Below are 21,555 nucleotides of genomic sequence, written 5' to 3'. Positions count from 1 at the left end.
GACCCGCCATTTCTGTGAATCCTGGACGGTACTGGCCGGTGTTAATAGAAAGCATAAACAAAGTTCTACGGGAATGAGTGTGCGAAAAAAAGAACACATAACTTGATGAGCTCCGGATGATAAATGTTTGCGTTTATGATCCAACCTGGAATCGGAGCGGAGCAAATAAAACGACCAAACGACACCGAGCGCACTTGGGACTGGGTTCTGTTCTTGTATTTTTTCCGCTTTGAGGTTGTGTTTTGCTTAATTCTAGGCTATACAGTGGGCAGCAGTCTAATGTGCATTAAAAGTACACTTCGTTCTTTATTTTGTTTTCGTAATAAAACTAAGAATTTTGACCACTCTCAGTCACGCTGCTAATGGGATGTTAGTTTATTGCGTTGGAGTAATGGCTCGTCTACCGGTTCCGCCGTAGGCACACTCGAAGCCGTATGTAGAGCAAAACGTGTAGAGCAACTATCCAGACAGCCAGTCCGATCACATCATACAAGTAGCGGTCGTTTTCGAACTGTAGCATTTCTATCACCGCACCAGGTTCGCGGTGGATGCATGTGGCCGTATCGCTGCACCTTAGCTCGGTGCGGTTCATACCGTAAGCGGCCTGCACAAGGCCTTCGAAGCCGTACCGGAAGTAGCTAGCGTGCGTCAGTGGCCTATAGACGGTCAACAGTTCACCGTAGCGCACGAAGTACCCCGAAAACAGTGCAGCTGGGACGATGGACACAGGCACTAGGTATGAACCGCTGTCGCCGACGGCTAACATACTTCCTGCGAGCATACCGTACGCCTGCGAGAGCCAACCGAACAGTGCGCAGATACCCCAGAACATTACCACGCGATCGGTTTCGTTCGGTTGACCCGTGAGATAGTACACGATCAGCTGCAAACACGTGACCCCCACGAGCATTAGTGGAAAGTCGGCGATGATCTTTGCGCAGTAGTACGCCGACACCGGGTAGTAGCAGCTCTGGTGCTCGCGCCTGAACACGGCCAGCTCCAGTGGGACTGCAAAATAACCGCGTAGGCGATCGCGTATGATCGATGATAGGAAGCGGTTGTGAGTATCAGATTCACCATTAACATGCTAATTTGGAGAGCTTTGCTTACATGTCCGAACCAACGTCATGGCGTTCGTAAACACGATGAACGCGAGAAGCAGCATGAGGCAGGACACGTTCGAGAGCGCGCTAGCACCATGGTCAGCCACGTCGTAATAGATGCTCCCGATCGCGAGCCCCGCCAATAGATGACTTAGGAAGCGAAAGCTAGTGAGGGTGGCATCCCGCACCGTGCCCAGCGTTGTGCGGCGCGTCAACACCACAAACTGACGCCACCAGGAGATGGGATACTTGATACAAGTGGTTCTCCTACTCACCGCCAAAACACTCGATCCTTCCTCGCCGTTCGGTGTATCTAAAAACAGATGGTTAAATCATTATTGGGCATTATGTTTCCGATGGTGAATGCATTACCGTGCTCCAGGTATCCATTGATGGCCGTATCCGCCCGGGCAATCAATTTCTCCACACTATCCGTATCGGCATCACGTTGGGAAGCAATCTTGAGCACTGCAACCGAAAGTAATCAGTAATCTCCGGCACCAATTAGATTGCGCCGACCTACCGAAATCGGCCCGATTGAAGTATGGCGGACAGGTGAAGCCTACTTCTTCCAGCGTAGGTATCAGTTCGTTCAGCGATCCCTGGTACATGCAGCGGCCATCGACCATAACGTACACATCGTCAAACAGCTCGAGCATCTCCGAGCTCGGTTGGTGGATAACGCTGGCCACGCACCGACCTTGCCGAGCGAGATCTTTCATGCAGGCGGTCACCTGGAATCCAACCCTAGCGTCCAGCCCGTGGGTCGGTGCATTGAAGAACATGATCTTCGGATTCGACACGAGCTCCAGTCCAATCGAAAGCCGTTTCCTCTCGCCTCTGGACAGTACTCGCTTCAGACTGTGCGAGCAACTGTCCAACCCCAACAGCGCCACGATATCGTTCACGATCTTCGTTTTGTGGATGTAGGACACATTCTTCGATAACTTCAAATCGGCCGCATAATGCAGGGTCTCACGCACCGTGAGATTTGCTAGCAGCGGAACATCCGGCGCGACGCAGGCCACCAGTTGGCGGTACTTATGGCAATCGACTATCTCGTTGTTGATGAGTATTTTACCACTCACCGCCTGTGTTCTGCGAAGTGAAAAGGGAAATATTTAATGGCCACCAATCAACGATCGGCCGTGATTGCCTTACCTAAGACCACTGAGTATGTTCAGAAGGGTCGATTTACCCGCCCCGGGTGGGCCTATGATCGCGGTCAATCTTCCCGACTTAAGGGTTCCGGAAATGTTTCGAAGAACCTGTTTCCTTCCGTCTGCTGCCCCTAGGGCCGGAGGTTGCGTAACGCTGCAGGAGATGTTCCGGAAGGTCAGGTTGGTTATGCTCTTCACAAGCGGTATCACCACTTGCACCGTATCGTCGGAACTCATGACGCTGCATCGGAGGGAACCAAAATAAACACAGAAATGTTACAAACTCGTTACATTGCTCGCCATAAACATGCCGCCCGCCGCCGGCAATGTTTGTAAACATTCTACACAAACTGACACGGCACCAACACTTGTCAACGACTGTCTGGCGCGATGACGTCACTGATCAGCACGCCTAAAATTCACCTGATCGCGAGAAGTCGGCGATCTCGGCTCTCTTTAATCTCTCGCTCTCTCTCAAAAACCTTGCTCACGAATCCCACGCTCTCCATCTCTTTAAATGTCAAATTCGCTTTCCTTTTCTCTCTTCCGTTTGCTCTCTACCACTCTCTCTCTCTTTTACACTCATTTCTTTTTCCTTGATCTTTCCAGGTGGGATGCACGAGTTATTTCACCGGTATGACGTCATACGGGGGGAACACACATTACGCCTGGAAGCACCCTGATACCGCCAGGTCGGACCATCTGGTGTCGTGTTACATTCTCCCAAAAACATTGACCCGCGCATTGCGATTCCTATGCAGCGCACGCGTTCCTGCGTTCAGGCGTTCCTTTTTCGATCGGATTTTAGCTGGCTCGATTAGGCCCGCTACTTCCGGCCCCAAAGAGCCGGCCGTCTGTTGCTGGGGCGCTAGTAAATTGGCCCCATGCGAGGGGGTGCCGCGCGGAGCCGTGGTTAACGAAGATCAATTTGCTTGCCCCAGCCAGGCGAAGGCAGCCGCGGTCGTTCGGGTCAACGTGCGATCGCAGACCACGATTCACGCACGCACAGACACACGCACACAAACACAGCGTCGGTATCCGAAAAAACCTGATCTCTTCACTGGTGGGTACCGATTTGGTCAATTCCCATAAGAACACGCGTGTGAGCGATGTTGTCCTCTCCCTATGCAAATGAGCTGTTTAATTCTCATTCCAACAGCTCGTGGCTGTTTGGCATTCAGAACTAACTAACTCACATGTAGAACTCCGTCGACTGTCCGCCAGCGGTCTAGAAACTAGCTGGCCGATCGTACGATCGAACCCCACGACGACCACTCACCGCGATCCGATCCGAGAAACTGACGGCTGACCGAGCATAATCATCATGTTTCGAACCTGGACGGCGGGAGCCGCTTTTGGGGCTATCCCGCCGTATCCAGCACGCAACGCGGGCGACTTTTAAATCTCTCTCGCTCTCTCTCTCTCTCACTCTCCCGATTCCTACGCCGCACCCACTCGGAACGCGGAGTGTCACACTGCCCGAGACAATAGACGCGCGAAGCGAGCAGCGTTAGAACCGCGAGAGATTAAATAAAAAAAACTGGAGCTCCGCCTGCGATCCGCTGGGCCGGAGTTTGTTTTAGTCGTTTTCTTTTCACCGGTTTTGTGCGGTCCGTGGGTCCAAGAGCTGGAGAATTAAAGAACTCGTTCGTTGCGCGATCGACAGACGCATGCGCGGTTACACGTGGTCGGTAGATCGCGGCGTTAGCCGTGAGTCATTCAGGGACCGCCTTTAGCCTTTCTTTTCGTGTTTTTTTGGGATTGTTTGCCCAAAGACAACCATCTTTTATTGTCCCAGAAGAAGAAAAAAGGCCCGGCCAATGTTTTGTTCTCTTTTAGCAGCGTTCGGAGGATGTCACCGCCGCCGCGTGAGCAGAAGAATTACGAAAGGAATGCCTAACTCCGTTTCGGGTCGAGAAGATCAGACCATAGAACGGCACCAAGTGTAAAAAACATTGGGGAAAAACATCGTATTGTTTTTGTTCTTATGCAGCGTCGATCGTTGTGTGAGCACAAAAAATACTTGCATGCGTGCGAATAAACATGTCAATAGAGAAACAGCTATCGGCGAAGGGGCTGTGAATGGCATAAGCGCTTGAGGCTGCCGAAAATAGAGGTGGGACGTTGGATGTCTATTTGAAGTACTATTTCAAACAAATAGCACTTCAACCTAAAGTTGTTCGCTTCGCCAAAGATGAAAATCTCCAAGAGTCTTTATTATTTCTTTTTCTTTTTATTATAAAACGGTTCTCAAAAATCTTCACAAAGTATAAAACAACTGCGTTGGCACTAAAAAAGCGCTCGTTAAATGCCAACTCATTAATACGCAACTCTTGGATGCACTTGATATTGCCGACTGCCCGTCATCGCGTTCGCTTCAGCCTCCACGCCAGGCTCACATAAAGGGCCACGTGTAGCAACAAGATCCAGCAGAGCAGCCCACAAACATCCATCACGAACGTGTTCTCCAGCATGTCGAAACTCTCGAGGAACTTGGTTACTTTGCTAAAATAGCAAAACTCTCCCGAGCAGGGCAGATTTTCGCGATCGAACCCGTAGATCGCTTGCATCGAACCTTCGAAGCTGTATCGGAAATAGGCGACGTATGTGAACGGTTTGAGGAATCCAAACATCTCCCGGAATCGTACGAAGAACCCACAAAAGATGAGCATCGGAATGACGGAGCACGGTACACAGAAAACACTCAGCTCCAGCGGCAGGGCACTGCCAGCCAACAGCCCGGTCAGCTGGGCGATCCAGCTGGTGAAGATGCATATGCTCCACAGCATCAGGACGCGATCCATCTCCAATGGTTGAGCAGTCAGGTAGTATGCACTGGCAAAGAACATCGATGGGCCCAGCATCTGCAAACGCAAAAACCAAGTTAGAAGACGTCAACGGCAAAACACGGTCAATCGTAACTTACCAGGAACGGAAAGTCGGCCACCAGTTTGGAGAAATAGTAAGCCTTAAGTGAGTACCAGTTGTTCATTCTTTCGCGCACGAAAACAGCCGTTTCTAGTGGAACTGCAAGAGGGATTGTCAATGTAAAATGTACCAAGTTTGGATGTCCTTAGTGCTGCATGCTTACATGTCATGACGAGGGGCATTGAGTTGGCAAAGAAGACGAAAATGAGGAAGAAAAACAGGCACGATGCGTTACTCAATACCTTTGAGCCATCGTTACCTACGTCGTAGAACACGACTGCGATCAGGATACCAACCGACAGGTGCGCCAACAAACGCATCCTGGTGAGCTGTAGATCGCGCAACGTGCACAGCATCGTTCGGCGTGTTAACGTTACAAACTGCTTCCACTCAGACGTCTGATACTGTCGACTGTGAGGTGATTCTGGTTCCGGTGCCCCAACATCCTTAGAATGTCGATCCACGACTTCTACTAACATTGACTCCTTTTCGTCACAATGGGACGCATCGTTGGGGACCGCCGTAACGACCGGTTCTGCTGATTGTATATGGCCTTTTGCCCGTTCCCTCAGCTCCAGCAGATTGCCTTCGTGTTTGAGGCTCGCTATTTCCAGCGCAAAGTCGGCACGATTGTAGTAGTTGGGACACTCGAACCCGCAAGCCTTAAAACCATCCACCAGCCCATCGAGTGGCCCCTGGTAGATGCTGTGACCCTCAGAGAGCACCAGTAGATCGTCGAACATTTGCAAAATGCTCGAACTGGGCTGATGAATTACGCACACCACACACCGCCCACTGGTGGCGAGATCCTTCAGGTGCGCTACAACCTGCATTGCGGCTATAATGTCCAGCCCACTGGTGGGTTCATCAAAAAACATCACCCGCGGGTTTGAAATCAACTCGAGCCCTATCGAGAGGCGCTTCTTTTCGCCCCCCGATATCGTTGACACCGAATTGTGGGCACACTTCGAGAGACCGAGTAACTTTAACACATCCGCCACCAAAATGGGCTTCCGGGACTTTAGCACGTCGGAAGGTAGCTTCAGGTCGGCAGCAAACTCAAGACTCTCCGTCACGGTGATGTTGCCCAAAAGGGAAACCTCCTGCGGTGTGTACGAAACTTCCCGGCGGTACTTTCGGCGCTCGATTGGCATTCCGTCGATCAGTATGCTGCCGGTGACATTATTTGTTCTACAAAACAAAGGTTTCAAAATCGGATTAGTAACAGATAAACGAAGCATTCAACACTGTTCCAACGCTTACTTGAAACCACTTAGTATATTGAGCAGCGAAGACTTTCCTGCACCGGAAGGTCCAAGAATGCCCGCCAACCGGCCGGAGCGGAATGTTCCCGATATCCCATTTAGCAGGTGCTTGGTGCTGCCATCCTTGGGACGCACTTGGTACGAAATGTCTTCGAACGATAGCGTCGTTGCGGCGGATGGAACCGGTTTGCCCGACTCGATCGGTATCGCCGTATCGGTTCCCATTCTGTGTCGGTTGATAGTAGCAACAAACTGGATAGCGGCTCGAATTTAAAACTATAGCATTGCCAAGGCTGAAAGTTACAAAGGAAGATGTTTAGAAGGGATAAATTTCAAGATTAAATTAACTCTATATTTCTCTATTGCCAAGCAGCCGTGGTACTTTTCCGGAAAGAACTGCAACATCACCCAGGTCACACAAATGGCCATTGGATTTGGAGTGCATTACTATCTCTTATCGCGTCCGTTGCCAACAATAACATTCAATACGGAATTTGCTTATTGTTGATTTTTCACGTATTACCCAAAACGCTCACCAATCACTCACTTCAGTGCTGAACAATTTCACTGCCATTCACAATCTGAGAGGTTACAGTTTTTAGGTACAAAAATAAACTCCATACGTTGGTTACAGCAATCACGGCGCGCCTGCTGATAAGGCCAGCCCAAGGATTCTTTTGAACCCGGACTTTCTGATTTCCATGCGCGGTTTCTGCGGCGCCAGCATAGGAAGACAAGGTTGCCTTACACTTGTGGCGTCCCTGAACGATGCTGACGGTGAATCACAGAACGATATCAAATTCAATCAATGCAAGGCAACATCGCAGTTATGGCGCGCCCATCGCGAATGCCTCTCACATTACAGTTCACCCTCGCGGGTCACATCTACTGTTACAAGACGACAACAAATTAATTGCACTTAACGATGCCTGCGCCGTGGAGCACTGCGTAACGGATCGCGGCGATCGCCTCGGTGGCCACTACTTAGCATCTGGCACGCAGCTCACGTCGCTTTGTCGCATTAAATCGTCGCCCAAGCTCGCGTCTTACCTCGTTTCGCTATCCACTGGAACTGTGTCGAACGAACAACGGGTCGATTGTAGGAATTTAATAACCCGCTTGCCTGCTTGGAACCACTTGTGTCTGGAACATCTGGTTGGCACACACGGGCAGCACAGCGCAGCAATCAGCGGCCGGCGGCGGCTGATAAGAGAGCTTCGATTACGCTCCGAGTCCGCGTCCACAAGTGTCCGGGCTCGCCTTCGAATAAAACCTGGGCATGATCGGTCGTGGAGCGATTGCTCCGGTTAAGCACATAACCGTATCGCAAACATTCCCAGCGCGGGAGAGTGGAACAGAGAGAGAGACCCCAAATTAAATAGCAAGACGAAAAGAGAGAGAGAGAAATGAATGGAAGGCAGCAGAGATAAGTCGAAGAAGCAACGTTGTGCGTAGTAGTAAGTCAATCCATTAAATTATTCGTTTACAAACAAAATGCAACAGCTTCGTGTGTGTGAGAGAAAGCGAGAGAGCCGCCTTGGAAAGGATTTATCTAAAAAGAAGTGAAGTGGTGACTTTATTAAATTGCAGGCCCATTCACTTTGGCCCAGCGATCGATCGTTGACCGCTTAAGCTGGTTGCGATCATGCTCTACTCCTTTCGAAATCCACTTCACCGTTTCCATAGCAACGCAAAGAGAAAGCTCTCGAGAAGAGAAACAACACGAGAGAAAAAAAGAGCGGTAAAAAGGCGACCAAAACAAAACCAAAAAAAAACCGCGCTAATCCGTCGAGCGCCATCTAGTGGTTTCTAGCCGCAACGTTTGGGAATTCAAATGCGCCGTTGGCGAATGGTTGTGCGCCGTGTGCCACTTTTCACTTTATTCGTCTCAGTTTGACCACGAACCCAACGTAGATGATCAGCTGCATCACGAGCAGAATTAGGAGCGCTTTCACGATGCTTTCGCCGTATCCGTACGGATCGATGCCAAAGTGTTCCAGTATTGTGGCCGGTTTCTTGAAGTGGCAGTAGACCGCCGAGCAGCGCATGTTTCCCCGATCGTAGCCGTACAGGGCCTGCAGTGCACCGTGGAACTGGTAGCGAAAGAACGACACCGTGCTGAGGGGTTTCAGAATGGCGATCAGCTCTTTAGCGTTGACGAAGAACCCGGAAAACAGGAGCGGAATGATGCACGCGTTTGCGACGAAGAAGTTTTGCATCTTCGCATCGAAACAGATGCCACCGATCAGGCCGAGACTCTGGCCAATCACACCGCCGACCGCAAACACACCGAGCAACATCCCGATCCGGGACCACTCGAACGGTTGCCCGGTGAGGTAGTACACGATCAGAAGCAGCACGGCCGGGTAAAACAGTTGCAGCGGCAGATCGTGCAGCAACTTGGCGAGATAGTACGCCTCGCGCGAGTACCAGTTGTTGGAGATCTCTTTGACGGCAACGTGCACCTCGTCGGCATCTGGAATAAATTAGTGCATCGTGAGAAAAACCGAGCCCGCCCTCTGAGCCGCGACTTACAGTTCACCACCGCCACCGCGTTCGAGAAGTACACGAATGCGAACAGCTGGAAGAAGCACCCGATATTGGCAAACACTTTCATGGCATCTGCGCCGACGTCGTAGTGCACCACCCCAAAAACTAGCCCCAGCGCCAGGTGGAGTCCGAGGCGCATTTTGAGGAAAAACTCATCCCGGAGCGACGCGAGCACGGAGCGTTTGATGAGCGTGTAGAGCTGGTAGCAAAAGCCGGTCTGATAGCGGGCCGCGTGCCCGTTGGCCGGCGATCGCTGGGCGGCGAGAGTCGTGGGGCTCGAAGGGGCCGCTGCGTTAATTTCTCGCATCTCATCGTCCACCATCCGGCCGAGCGTTTGGTGGGCTTCGCCGTGATCGGCACTGATCGCTTCGAGGGCGAAATCGGCCGGATTGTAGTAGTCCGGGCACGTGAGGCCGACGCGAGCGAACCGTTCGAGCATGTTGTCGACGGGACCCGCGTACAGACACCGGCCCTGGCGCAGCAAGTAAACGTCGTCGAACAACTGGAACAGGCTCGAGGCCGGTTGATGGATCGTACAGACGATCGTTCGCCCGCTCATAGCGAGCGACTTCAGGTGGGATATGACTTGCGTGGACGAAACACTGTCCAGACCGCTGGTCGGTTCGTCCAGCAGCATGATCGGTGGGTTCATGATCAACTCCACCGCCACGGCTAGCCGGCGCTGCTCGCCACCGGACAGATCCCTCACCAGAGTTGTCCGCGAACCGTGGAGACCCACCATCTGCAGGATCTCGTTGATTTTCGCCACCTTGACCGAAAGGGCCGATCGCCTAGGCATCTTCATATTGACCGCGAACTGCATCGTCTCCTGCACGGTCAGGAACCGCAACAGCGGACACTCCTGTTCCACGTACACACTGCGCGGATCGTTCTCCTCCACCGGCTCACCGTTGATGGTCACTGTGCCGAGCGTGCCGAACATCTGGGCCCCGGACAGAACGTTAAGAAGCGACGACTTGCCGGCTCCAGACGGTCCCATTAAGGCCACCATCCGGCCGTGCTGGAAGCGACCGGAAATGTTCGATAGGATGTCCTTGTCTGAAAGCGCGGAATCGCGTTAGGAGTTGGGTTGTGGTGGTGTGTTTTCGGTTGAACCTACCATTCGCTCGGTAGACGACGTTTCGGAAGCGCAATGTCGACGGAACAAAGTTGAGTAGCGGTGTGGCCACCGGCGTTAGTTCGATCTCCTCGCTGCCCATCGTAGTGACTGCATCGATGCTACTAAACCGCTTTTGCTACTAAACCAGCTACCGGACCTTGGCTCGAGAAATTACTCACCTCTCTCACATCACACAAGGCTCATTGATCGGCACTCACAACGATCGCTTCCCACCGACTACAGAACGCCGGACTGCTGTGTGCAAAGCACTGTTTCAGCGCGCCGTGAGCTTTTTCAAACTTCTCTCGATTGAATTTAGCCCTTCTGTCCCTGTTGTCCCCACCACCGAATCGGCTGCCCTGAAGCGCCGTCGTTACGTCATTGCCGAGTGCGAATGCACCTAGCTCTAACACTAGTGATCATTAGCTGGTGAATGTACGGCCAGCTATCGTGTGCAAGAATGCGTGCTGAAAGGCCGGTTACTGCTTTTTTCGCAGAACTGTAGTGCCGCCTTGCGGCTGGCGGAGCTTAATTACGGCGCCATTATCGGCCGCCCTCATGCTCACGATGGATTTATGCAACGGAGACATCGATCGCGGAACGGGGCGAAGGCCCCCCATTTCTGTTTGGGTTTCCCGAGCGGTAGTTTATTCATTTTCTGTGTTGTGAAGTTCCAACGAGTGGACTCACTGGTACACCTTCAAGCGGTGCCGCAGTACAATGTAGAGAACGATTTGGAATAGCACTATGAACCCGCCGAGCACGGCCACGTTATCCCAGTACCCGGTCTCCGGAGTGTCCATGAATTTGAGAAACTTGCTCGGCCTATTGAAGTAGCACACGATCTCCGAGCAGGGAAAGTTGGTCCGGTTGTTGCCGTAGATCGCCTGCAACGAGCCCTGGAAGCTGTACCGGAAGAAGGAAGTGTACACAACCGGCTGCAGGAACTCGGGCATTTCAAAGGACTTCACAAAGAAGCCCGAAAACAGGAGCGATGGAATGGTGAAGCAGGGTACGAAGAAGGTCGCCATCTGTACGTCGAAGGCCGCTCCCGACAGCAACCCGATCGTTTGGGCGCACATCCCCAGCAGCAAGACCACGAGCCAAGTCATCGCGAAGCGTTCCCACTCGAGCGGTTGGCCCGTCATGCTGTAGGCGATCGCCAGGAACAGCGTCGGACAGATGATCTGCAGCGGCAGGTCGGCGAATATCTTGGAAAGGTAGTACGCTTCGAGTGAGTACCAATTGTTGAGTCGCTCGCGGATGAATACTTTCGCCTCGAGTGGAACTGTGTTGGGGGGAAGGAGAAAAGGTTCCGTCAGTTCTTAGCCACCACAAAAAAGCCCGGACCAACCTACAGGTGATAACACATGGCATGGCGTTGCCGAAGAAGATGAACATTTGAAAGAAGAACAAACTGGCGCCGTTCGTCATCACTTGGGACGCATCCTCTCCGCACTGGTAAAAGACGACACCCAGCAGAAAACCCACCAGCGCGTGTGCGATCACGCGTAGTTGGGCGAAAAACTGTTGAAGAAGTGCAAACCTACGTTAAAATGGCGGGCAACAAGTCGTTGTTTCCAAAAACATACAAAATCACGCGAAGTGACTCGCAACGATCGTCGCAGAAGAATGAAAAACTGCTTCCACTGCGGAATTTGGTAGCGCAACCCCGTCGTGACGGGTCGGGCTACGACAGCGTCCTCGTTCTGCACCACCAAATCCAAGCAATCCTGATCAGCGATGATGTCCTGCCGGGATGTCTTCCGGGCCGCAGCTGCTTGTTTACTGTATCTCAGCGCCAGATAGTCCAACTCTTTGGAAGATTTGGAAGCCACCTCAAGAGCTGCACAGTGGCGAAGAAACGTTACAGACCCGCTTCCATTCAGTTACATTGGTCAGTATTGCTCACCAAAGTCTGCTCGGTTGTAGTACCTCGGACAGTGGAAGCCTGTCTCCCTGAAGGTGCTGACCATTGCATCGACCGGCCCGTGGTAGATACAATTTCCACCGGACAGCAGATACAGATCGTCGAACAGACCGAACAGGCTCGATGACGGCTGATGGATTACGCATGCCACGGTACGGCCCTCATCGGACAGTGTCTTCACGTAGCGCAGTAGCTGCATCGCCGAAACACTGTCCAATCCGCTCGTCGGCTCGTCGAGCAGGATGATCGGGGGATTGCATACCATTTCGATGCCGATCGATAGGCGCTTCTTCTCGCCGCCGGACAAACTTTTTACCAGCGTCTGCATGCTCGAGTCCAGTCCCAGGACACGAAGGATATCGTTTACCTTCTTCTTGCGCACCATCTCCGACCGGCCATGCGAGGGCATTTTCAGGTCGGCCGCAAAGCTCATCGTTTCCAGCACGGTCAGATGCTCGATAAGGTCGAAATCTTGCGGAATGTAGACACACTGCTGCCGGTACTTTCTCCGGTCGAGGATGGTGCCGTTCACTTCGAGCGTTCCGATTACTCCGGATTGTCTGAAAGTATCCCCAAGAAGGTGTGTCAAAATTTGGGACCATTAGCTGATTGGTTCGCTTTGCTCACTTCATTCCGGAGATGATGCCCAACAGCGACGACTTGCCTGCCCCGGATGGCCCCAGAACCGCCACCAAGCGGCCAGGTTGGAACGTCCCGGACACGTTCTTGAGAATGTCCTTGCACCGTTTGCCATCCTTGCGGCGATAACAAATGTTACGGAAGCTCAATGTTAACCGCTGGCCCAATATGGGATCGTCTATGTTGAGCGCCACGGAGTCCACGCTCTCCTCGGCCATTGGCTGGTGTGGCCCGTGCACGACTCACGACCACCTTCACTGTGCGCTTCTAGGAACGCGCGTAGCTTTGCCCCGAGATCAGAGGTCACTGCAATGTGCGATTCTCGGGAGGTTTTGTTTAGCACTTCGACCAAAACTGGTTTTGAACGCTTGAAGTACAAACTGCAATTAATAGATGATGATGATGGAACGATGCAAAGGCTCTCCTCCAGACGCCGGATCACCGGTAAACAGTTGTTTTTAATATTCAATCTCCCACAGAGTTGTGGTGATGGCGGTTTTATGACTTAACACAAGAGCGTCAAAAGAGACTCGTCATCACCATAGGCCAGTTTCTCTGAAAGGTTGACTCTAAGCTATTCACGTATAGCTCTGTATTTCTTGCAAATGTTATGGTCTCCAGACGATCATCTAAGTACCTGGCAACGACGATCACGCCACAAGTCTCTACGCTCGTTCAACTCACCGCAGCGACTGCGCGCGAAATGGCGATCGTTGATCGTCGGTACCACGATCGCGGACTGCGTTTTTCTCACTCCGCTCGTGAACTTCGGTTGCGAGTCTAGTGATTCAAAGGCCCGACAACTCACGCCCGTGAGTTCGCTCGCCGGCTCTTGGTCCGATTGACATAACAATCGCGCAACGCGATGGCGAGAGAGCATCAATCTACTGCCCGGCATCATGTGTTTGAGCTACATGTTCGATAGCAGACGAGATATCCTTTTACGATGTACTATAATTTCATGTCAATTGCCGGAGCAGCCCCTCTCTCGTCGAGCGCGGTGTGAAAAACAGCACGTGCACACTCGGGTAGAGTGGTGGGGTTAACCAGAGCTCCTCCAGCGGCGGAGTTGTTGTTTGGAGGTTTCCACCAAACCCTTAATCATATATAATTTGATCGTGATGCAAATGAAGAGTAGAATCGCATTAAAGGAAACGATGTTCGAATCGATTGTTTCTTTCGCTCAACAAAATGCACCATTTTAAATTTACACAAAACAGAACTTTATTTTTCTCGCTTTCCATATTTACAAAAGTATATCACAAAGCAGATAACGGATAGGTCGCTTATAAAACCGTATGCTGCAGAGTGCGACCCTGCTTCCGACCCTTGAGATGGGGTTTTTGGTAGCGGCGTTGAAATGCCGAAACGTTCTTAACTTTCGAAAGCCTAAATCGGAAAAGGGGACGCTTCTTAAATGCTATAACCTGGCCCTGGGGTACGCCAGTGCCACCTGGTTGGTCACAAACCAACGGTACTACACATTCTACGCAAAATTTGTAATTTCAACCCTTCGACAATCCGTGCGCCGTACGGGGAACGCGCTGGAATGTGCGGCTAGCTAACCCTCGCTACTGCGGACGGTGGCTAAATTTTGTTCTTCATACGGTAACGCATCACGTAGAATGCCGCTACGCGGAAGACGAAAAAGATCACACTCAGCGCTATCACAGCCTGCACAAAGTCCGCCTGCAACATGTCGACTTCCTTGAGGAACTTCTTTGGCAACACGAAGTGACAGTACGTTTCGTCGCAATCCATCCGGGGCCGATCGTAACCGAAGATTGCCAGCGAGGCGCCCTCAAGCGCATACTTGAGAAACGAGATGTGGAACAGCCATTGCATCACCGGATGGGCGTCGGTCAGGTGGATGAAGAAGCCGGAGAATATCAGGAACGGGCAGATGAAGAACGGCCCAAAGATCGCACCGTTCTGGGGAGAAACAAACATTGACATTGGTATGGGGATATCATGGCACTATAAATTTATCGGCCTACCTTCACGTCGAACAGTGAGGCGACGAGCAGACCGAGCCCTTGGGCAACCCACGCCACCATCAGACAGATCAACGTGAACAATCCGATCCGGAAGGCTTCCGGCGGTTGACCGGTCATAAAATAAGTTATGACTATGTAGGTTAGGGTACAGAGCAGCTGTATCGGAATGTCCGCCACTGTCATGGCGATGTAGTACGCTCTCAACGAGTACCACCGATTGAAGTGTTCCCTCGTGATGATCGGAAGCTCGAGTGGAACTGCCGGAAAAAAATAGGTTAGAACATGATTGCCAGCACCAGGGACGAATCGCTCGAGGTTACTTACACGCCATGGTCATTGAGCTAAATGCGGTAAACATAAGAAACATGATGGAGAAGAACACGTAGTTGTAGTTGTTGAAGATATGCGACGCCTGATTGCCGATCCCAAAGTACAGCATACCGATCAGTGGAGCGATGAGGCAGTGTATCAGGAAGCGCATCGTCATCAGCGACCGATCGCGGCTCAGTATCAGAAACGTGCGGAACAGTAGCAACGAAAACTGCCGACAGAAACTGGTCGTGTACACCTCGTCTCGGCCACACCATTTCTCCGGGTTGAGCGATAGCTTCTTGGCGATTTTCTTTGGCTTGTCTAGCACGGGCGAAACTGGCTGAGGGGCCGTGTCCCGCTCGGGAAACATTGGCACCTCCAGCAGCACCATCGGCCCGTCCCGGGCAGTACCGGGCGACTCCTTGATCGGCAACAACGACGCTGAGAAAGGCTGCTCCGGGTTGCGATAGAAGTTGCTCTGGCCGTTCATCATCTTCTCGACTAGATTATCGTTCAGGCGTCCATAATCGTTGGTGGCAATTTCCAGCACTGCCGCAACCGAAAAGTAGAAAGAATACGTTTATTTAAACTGCCGGTCCACGCAAACGGTATGTCGTGAGCGCCATCTATGTGTCAGCAAAAGCAGCTTTCCGGAAAGCTAGCAAAGCTCTGCTCGTCCTTCGAGCAACGAACAGAACAAATCGTTCCGAAATTGTGGCCAATTTGTAGGAGGAGGGGGTGGGGGGGGTATGTGTGCAGATTGTGCAAGTAATGTTGCTGATAAGGCGTGTAATATTTTTATAGCCTTTAGCTTCGCGACGAGCGTAGGGGGTCAAAGTTTTGCTGAATCAGACACCCAGCGTGCTTAACATTTTTGGGGGCCTCAGTTTGGATGCATTCTTTGGGGTCATTCGGCGCTCACTTACGGTAATCAGACGGATTGTAATGTTCCGGGCAAACAATGTCCAGCTCCTTCAGGAAGGAAACGATGTTGCCGGTGCCACCGGTGTAAATGCATTCGCCTTCCGCCACTGCGTACAGATGGTCGAACATGTTAAACACCAGGGCCGACGGTTGATGGATGGTGCAGATGATCGTACGACCCTCTCGAGCCAACTGTTTGAGCAGTGCCACGCACTGTGTCGAAGTGGAAGAGTCGAGGCCGCTCGTGGGCTCGTCAAAGAACATCACCGGTGGATTGTTGACGATCTCGAGTGCGATCGCGAGTCGCTTTTTCTGGCCCCCGGAAAGCTTTCCCGTGCGGGTCTTCTTCGACTCGTACAGCCCTATGGCGCGGAGTATTTCATTCATCTGTTGGAGAACAGGAAGGTGAGGATAATTTGTTGTAAACTAAGGCACCGGTCGTAATGCTTACCCGAATTTTCTTGCTCACCGGACTGAGTTCGGCTCCGATCTTGAGATTGGCGGAGAAGTGCATCGCCTCCAGGACGGTCAGATGTGGCTGCAGATCGTGATCCTGCATGATGTACGCGGACATCCGACGGAAGCGCTTCAGATCTCGGGCCTGCTTGTTGACGAGTATCTCGCCTGTGAATCCATCTTCCCTGTGGTGCGAAAAAAAGCGGATCAATAAGCATTGGTACCATAAACAGCGCAGATAGACCCACCAAGGTCGGATTCCTCTTCTGGTGGAGAAACTATTTCCTGATAAGAACCCTTCCCGATAACACAGCACAACGTAGCAACTAACCCTATCCGAGGTGCGGGTGTTTGATCCACGGGAAGTCATTTCATTCGCGTTGCTGGCGAGCAGTTCAGAGATTTGCTTTCATTCATTCGAATCATCCAGGAACAACATTGGAATTCATTCGTGTGGCCCAAAAAAAGAAGGAAAACCCAATCTCTGGAACGCACACGCACACCACGGCGGGCGTCGCGAGAAAAGGGAACTCATTTCTAGTGGGTTTTTTTAAACCTGATATACGAAACTCGACCGTACTTCGAAATGGACAGCTGATGATCGTGTACCGCTGCAGGGTGCACGATGCGCGGCGGAGGGGCCAATCGTGCAACAGGGCACTCACTTGTACCCAGAAGCCACCGGCGGCCGGTGCAGATGTACCGCCGCGTTGTGGCCTCGAGTGCGCGTGCACCGACGCAGAGCAGCGCTGGAAGCAGCACACAAAGAAAATGAGCGGATAGAGACTTTGCTGCTAGGGGTATCTGTGGCTGGCGAGGGGGTTTGTTGTAGCTCTGTATGTTTCTCTGTCGTCCACACGACGGTCCAAAGTGCAAGGCACGATCACCCCGTTGCTGACTCATAAGAAACGCGGAGTCTCTGGTCTCTGCGGCCGTTTGCTTCAATTTCTCGTGCAGCAGAAAGCGGGAGGTGTGCTTTGTTACGTATGCTTAGCGACAATTAAGTCATGTCACAAGATTCTAGGAAAAGCAAACAAGACGGTTGCTAGTTGCAGAAGAAGCACCAGGCTTCACATTCCGTAGATTGCGCCTCGTGAGCCTGTTCCGCCAGGTGATTAGACGCTCAAGTGTCAATCAACTTTGGCTCATCCATCACCGCTAATGGCTCAGCTGCGGCTTGTTTCGCGGATTAAACGGTCAATCCTGCGAGTGGTTGTTTGTTGCGAAGTTGCCTTTGTGTTCCGCCAATGCAGTAGCTTAGCCAGGGGGATTTGTTGTCCAGTGACTTACTAGGCGGGTGCGGCATTGAGCCACTCCGCAAAAGATCCCTGCTACAAAGTCATAGCGCATCGTAGCTCTAAGGGTAGGGCCACGTATTAATCACCTACCGATCATTTCTCAACCTCTGATTGCCGCTTCTCGTCCAGGTGAATGAAACTAATAATGGCTCTGGGAAGTACAACCCTTTGGCTGACCTTTTACAATGGCTACGGTGGGTTTTTATTGCTTTACCACACACTGCCGCGACCAGGAAGTAGCTAGTAGGGAATGTGTTCGAATAGGCTTCGCTTGTTGATAAGCCACTTACGTGAAACCCGCCAAAATATCCAGCAGTGTGCTTTTGCCCGCGCCAGAAGGCCCCATGATGGCTGTGAGTTCGCCGGCCCGGAACTCTCCGCTGATATCTTTGAGTATGTCTCGACCTGCGAAAATAAAGATAAGCAAACGATCAGCGATTTGGGATTCTCATGTGGCGTACACTTTGGAAAACAGCCCGATGGGCCAGGTTGCCAGATAGGTTGGCAGGTGGTGTCCAAGGTATTGCTCATTGCAGACAGCGTTTAACCTTGAATACTAGCGCCACCGACTGAGTGCGGTGACTAAGTTATATACAAACAATAGGGGACCACAGAGGGCCTTTCAGGGGATTCTTGTTTGGTGGAGGTCGAAGTGGAAGCCGAACGAATAAAATAAAAAGCAAGACAACAAAGCAGACACAAGGCGGATAAGTTTGTGCAAATTTATTGGCTGACCTCGAGACGTGAACCTGCACTTTGCGATCTGCTTCACGAGACTTCACGGACGAGAACAACCCTGGTGTTGGTAGAAGGTAGTATTTGTATTTTCTAATGAGCATTCTCACGGCTGCAATATGAAATCTGTGTTCTGTTGATGAATCTTCTCTCGATTTCTTGTTTATTTATTCAACAAACTTATTAAATGACTGGTTCACCGGTTCAAATAAACATCGCCCCCGTGTTATTGGATTGACTATTGTCCTTGCTTAAGCCAGGAAGAAATGGCACTCTCTCGCAGCGCGAGGTTTGATGGTCAATCTTCCGGACGGCCATGTCCTTTCAAAGGCCACACAATGTATCTCCATTAAACGCATTTTCGCGTCGCGTCTGCTACGCGAAGGATGCGCGACTCGTTGGGGTTCACGGTTTACCAGCCGGGAGAAGAACCGGTTCACGGTCTGCCAACACGCAGCAAGCGGCCAATAAAGGCGTGTGGCATTAACTAGGCCACCTTCCGCCACCAAGGTGCCCCGGAGAGCCAAGAGAGTTGCACTCCATCGCAGATCAGCTGCTTTCTGTGAAGGCGATCGTCACCTCTCGGTTCTGGTCAGTCTTTTCAGATCGCTCTCTCGAGCAGACTTTCGAAGCAAACCGCAATCGCGTTCTCTCACAGTGGAAAGGTGTGCCGAGGTCTGGGGCATCGTGTACGTTAAAACCGGTTCTGCCGGAGTAATCGTCTCTGTGGCTCGAAACATAGAAGCTAACAGGTAATGGGACGGTGTGCCGGGTTCACCTCCCAGAAGGGATTCGAACGTTAGATACCTTCTTGAGACCTGTTCGTTTCGCAATCATTCTGTCATTTTTGAGCTAATTTCTATGGTCGCCAGCAGCACGCCCGAATCATAACCCATCGTCATTTGCACAGCGAACATTCGCACAGTTAATTCCGCGATCCTCGGCGAGCATCCTCGCCAATTAAGCTCAATTAGCACAATCGAACCATCCAAAGCTAGCGGGAAATGCACCTTCGCCTGTGGGCGTCGCGTGTGTCCTTCCCCCCGAGGCGGTCAATGTTAATTTACTCGTAGCAAAGATTATCATAAATCGAGCATGGGAACGTGACCCAAATGTGCGCCACGGGCGCTCTCGTCGACATCGCAAGTCAAATGTATTCGCGTACATTAGACTTAATCGAAGCCGGGATCTTCCCGGCGGCATCAATGAACCACTTGCTGTGGTCCACTGGCTGGCTGGCTGGCGAGTGCCCTCGTGGAAGATCACTGTCACCGAGCAGAAGAATGCTCTTGAACCACATTTCAATCACCCGTTCGACGTCATGCGAACTGTTTTGGCTCGGTGGAAGCAATTCCTAACCTCACACAAGCGCGTTAATGTTACGCGGTTTGCGATGACGCAGAACGCAAAACGCGGACGCTATAGGATCGGCCGAGTTTTTGGGTGAGATTGTTGGCGTTCAATTGTTGCTACTTATCAGTAACACGGTACTTGAACGCATTTCGGAGACCACCACGGGAATGAGTCACAGCTATGTACTTTTGGGGGGTGCATAATAGATATCGAATCAACATTTTATGCTGTAGGTGAATCACTCTTGGTGAATCACTTGAATGGCTAGTTGAATGCGCACTTCTTCGTCTAGACTAGACTGATCGATCTTTACTGATTACACGAAGGTGGAGGCTTCAGTCCTTCGGATGATTCACCAAATAAATGACTCACAAACGAGGATCGATTTTGAGCCACCAAATGCGGCAAAAATTTCTTTTAATTTCTTGAGCGAATACCGCATTCGCAAAGTTCTCTATTGGCCTCAATCAACTTGGCCGCTAGACAGCAGCCCGTAATCGCAACGAGCAAGCGCAACGCAGAGCGCGCATGCTCGCGCCCCGAATGAAAATATTTTGCATTTTAATAAAATGCATCAACCGACACTGCAGCTGCATTGCGCACTACAACAGCTCCCTGCGACGCAATCCTTCTCGCGGTGAATCGCACATTCCCCTCAAGGGCCGATGCGCGCCGCAATTTGCTCAAGCGTCACGTCTTCTTCTTTTATTTGCCGGAGCGCGTGTTGCATCGCACATACTTTTCGAGCATTATTCGCGTCGTTTCGTAACCCACAAAACCCCTTCTAATCGGATCGGTATTGTCCAGTCGTTAGTCAGGCGGTTTCGCTGATTGATTATCGATTTTGGAGCAGATTTTCGGAAGGGCCCGATTACTAAAAAAAAACGGCTGTGGGAAGAAGCGGAAAGCTGTGTGAAACAATGACGCCCGGTTCAAATTATCAACTCATCTAGCAAACCCGTATGCGGATTTGCGGATCGCCGTGGCCGCCGTCGGGCAATCTGACGCCACTCTCGACGTCGTCGTCGGATTGATAAAGTGGCCAGAGGCCAGTGCAAAAAAGTGCAAACAAACTAAACTAAACATTTCAGACAGAGTAAGTGACTGACACACCATGACACAAGCGGACCACGGGCATGCGATTACAGCAAAACACGCACACTCTCCCGTGGCCGTTGCGCTTTGTCTTGGGCAGCGAGACGATTGCACACGGAACGGGGTCAGTCAGACACTGGAAGGAACGATCCGAAATGTCCACATGCGCACGTACCGCGTCGTCATGGCCATTGGGCGTAATCTCAAGTCCAAAGGGGCCCCACTGTCAATTTTGCGATTCCAGCACGCACGTCGAAGATATTCGCACAATACTGATCCCACCTACAACCTCCAGATCACAGGTTCGATTCCAGTTCCACTGGATGCGGTGTGGGAGTTAATCAAAAACCAAACAGAGAGTGGTGTTCGTGTGGATTGCGCAACCCCCCCTTGGTGTTTGAGACGCCTATTGCCATTTTGCACGATCTCTGGCTATCCATCGATCAAACGCACTTCTAGTTTCGATGCGCATCGTGTAGACGTGTGTCGTGGTGATGGGCCGTTGGTGGCTTTGGTATTAGTTGCAGTTCCGAGCCGCACCCAGCCGCCAGCCCATCAGCTGCGCGAGGGTCACACTTTGTTTCACTCACTGCTTCCGGATAGAACCGGTTTCCGGAACCGCACCATCAATCGTATGCGCTTCGCTGACCTCCACAGAACGGGTGCACTTCAACCCTTCAACGTTTCACT

General features: G+C 51.6%; 5 protein-coding genes across 5 annotated transcripts in view; all 5 read right to left on the bottom strand.

Moving 5' to 3' along the window:
• Positions 1 to 351: 351 nt before the first annotated feature.
• LOC128275206 (ATP-binding cassette sub-family G member 1-like) lies at positions 352 to 3,545 on the bottom strand. The gene is made up of 6 exons (XM_053013621.1): positions 3,460 to 3,545; positions 2,265 to 2,504; positions 1,627 to 2,201; positions 1,476 to 1,571; positions 1,111 to 1,416; positions 352 to 1,008 (listed from the first exon to the last, which is right to left on the bottom strand). The coding sequence occupies exons 2-6, from the start codon at positions 2,498 to 2,500 to the stop codon at positions 401 to 403; spliced, it is 1,821 nt and encodes a 606-aa protein (XP_052869581.1). The 5' UTR covers positions 2,501 to 2,504; positions 3,460 to 3,545; the 3' UTR covers positions 352 to 400.
• Positions 3,546 to 4,516: 971 nt separating this feature from the next.
• Positions 4,517 to 7,669, bottom strand: LOC128275205 (ATP-binding cassette sub-family G member 4-like). The gene is made up of 5 exons (XM_053013620.1): positions 7,507 to 7,669; positions 6,455 to 6,749; positions 5,355 to 6,382; positions 5,190 to 5,290; positions 4,517 to 5,127 (listed from the first exon to the last, which is right to left on the bottom strand). The coding sequence occupies exons 2-5, from the start codon at positions 6,679 to 6,681 to the stop codon at positions 4,627 to 4,629; spliced, it is 1,857 nt and encodes a 618-aa protein (XP_052869580.1). The 5' UTR covers positions 6,682 to 6,749; positions 7,507 to 7,669; the 3' UTR covers positions 4,517 to 4,626.
• Positions 7,670 to 8,330: 661 nt separating this feature from the next.
• On the bottom strand, positions 8,331 to 10,230 carry LOC128275208 (ATP-binding cassette sub-family G member 4-like). Its single transcript, XM_053013623.1, has 3 exons — positions 10,127 to 10,230; positions 8,992 to 10,065; positions 8,331 to 8,932 (listed from the first exon to the last, which is right to left on the bottom strand). The coding sequence occupies exons 1-3, from the start codon at positions 10,224 to 10,226 to the stop codon at positions 8,331 to 8,333; spliced, it is 1,776 nt and encodes a 591-aa protein (XP_052869583.1). The 5' UTR covers positions 10,227 to 10,230.
• A 582-nt stretch (positions 10,231 to 10,812) lies between these two features.
• LOC128275207 (ATP-binding cassette sub-family G member 4-like) lies at positions 10,813 to 12,915 on the bottom strand. The gene is made up of 5 exons (XM_053013622.1): positions 12,684 to 12,915; positions 12,039 to 12,616; positions 11,719 to 11,972; positions 11,485 to 11,653; positions 10,813 to 11,414 (listed from the first exon to the last, which is right to left on the bottom strand). The coding sequence occupies exons 1-5, from the start codon at positions 12,911 to 12,913 to the stop codon at positions 10,813 to 10,815; spliced, it is 1,833 nt and encodes a 610-aa protein (XP_052869582.1). The 5' UTR covers positions 12,914 to 12,915.
• A 990-nt stretch (positions 12,916 to 13,905) lies between these two features.
• LOC128271162 (uncharacterized) overlaps positions 13,906 to 21,555 on the bottom strand; it is a 28,309-nt gene continuing 20,659 nt past the window's right edge. Inside the window, exons 11-16 of the mRNA XM_053008602.1 lie at positions 17,973 to 18,087; positions 16,380 to 16,569; positions 15,931 to 16,315; positions 15,017 to 15,553; positions 14,693 to 14,949; positions 13,906 to 14,627 (exon numbers count right to left, since the gene is read on the bottom strand). Coding sequence (XP_052864562.1) covers positions 14,283 to 14,627; positions 14,693 to 14,949; positions 15,017 to 15,553; positions 15,931 to 16,315; positions 16,380 to 16,569; positions 17,973 to 18,087 — 1,829 coding nt within the window. The 3' untranslated portion in view covers positions 13,906 to 14,282. The remainder of the gene's footprint in view (positions 14,628 to 14,692; positions 14,950 to 15,016; positions 15,554 to 15,930; positions 16,316 to 16,379; positions 16,570 to 17,972; positions 18,088 to 21,555) is intronic.

This window comes from Anopheles cruzii, chromosome 3, assembly GCF_943734635.1.
Source record: "Anopheles cruzii chromosome 3, idAnoCruzAS_RS32_06, whole genome shotgun sequence".
NCBI classification, from domain to species: Eukaryota; Metazoa; Arthropoda; class Insecta; order Diptera; family Culicidae; genus Anopheles; species Anopheles cruzii.
The sequence above is the reverse complement of the archived record's forward strand: the minus strand, read 5'-3'. Positions and strand labels throughout refer to the sequence as shown.

Bases quoted from the DNA above. Each gene is read 5' to 3' on its own strand.
- LOC128275206 (XM_053013621.1), bottom strand. From the start codon at position 2,500: ATGAGTTCCGACGATACGGTGCAAGTGGTGATACCGCTTGTGAAGAGC. The intron at 1,572-1,626 runs GTAGGTCGGCGC...TTTCGGTTGCAG, and splicing joins CTTCAATCGGGCCGATTTCG to TGCTCAAGATTGCTTCCCAA. The intron at 1,417-1,475 runs GTAATGCATTCA...ATCTGTTTTTAG, and splicing joins CAATGGATACCTGGAGCACG to ATACACCGAACGGCGAGGAA.
- LOC128275205 (XM_053013620.1), bottom strand. From the start codon at position 6,681: ATGGGAACCGATACGGCGATACCGATCGAGTCGGGCAAACCGGTTCCA. The intron at 6,383-6,454 runs GTAAGCGTTGGA...TTTGTTTTGTAG, and splicing joins AATATACTAAGTGGTTTCAA to AACAAATAATGTCACCGGCA. The intron at 5,291-5,354 runs GTAAGCATGCAG...TCCCTCTTGCAG, and splicing joins AATGCCCCTCGTCATGACAT to TTCCACTAGAAACGGCTGTT.
- LOC128275208 (XM_053013623.1), bottom strand. From the start codon at position 10,226: ATGGGCAGCGAGGAGATCGAACTAACGCCGGTGGCCACACCGCTACTC. The intron at 10,066-10,126 runs GTAGGTTCAACC...CCGCGCTTTCAG, and splicing joins CGTCGTCTACCGAGCGAATG to ACAAGGACATCCTATCGAAC. The intron at 8,933-8,991 runs GTAAGTCGCGGC...AATTTATTCCAG, and splicing joins CGCGGTGGCGGTGGTGAACT to ATGCCGACGAGGTGCACGTT.
- LOC128275207 (XM_053013622.1), bottom strand. From the start codon at position 12,913: ATGGCCGAGGAGAGCGTGGACTCCGTGGCGCTCAACATAGACGATCCC. The intron at 12,617-12,683 runs GTGAGCAAAGCG...GGATACTTTCAG, and splicing joins GGCATCATCTCCGGAATGAA to ACAATCCGGAGTAATCGGAA. The intron at 11,973-12,038 runs GTGAGCAATACT...GCCACTGTGCAG, and splicing joins CTACAACCGAGCAGACTTTG to CTCTTGAGGTGGCTTCCAAA.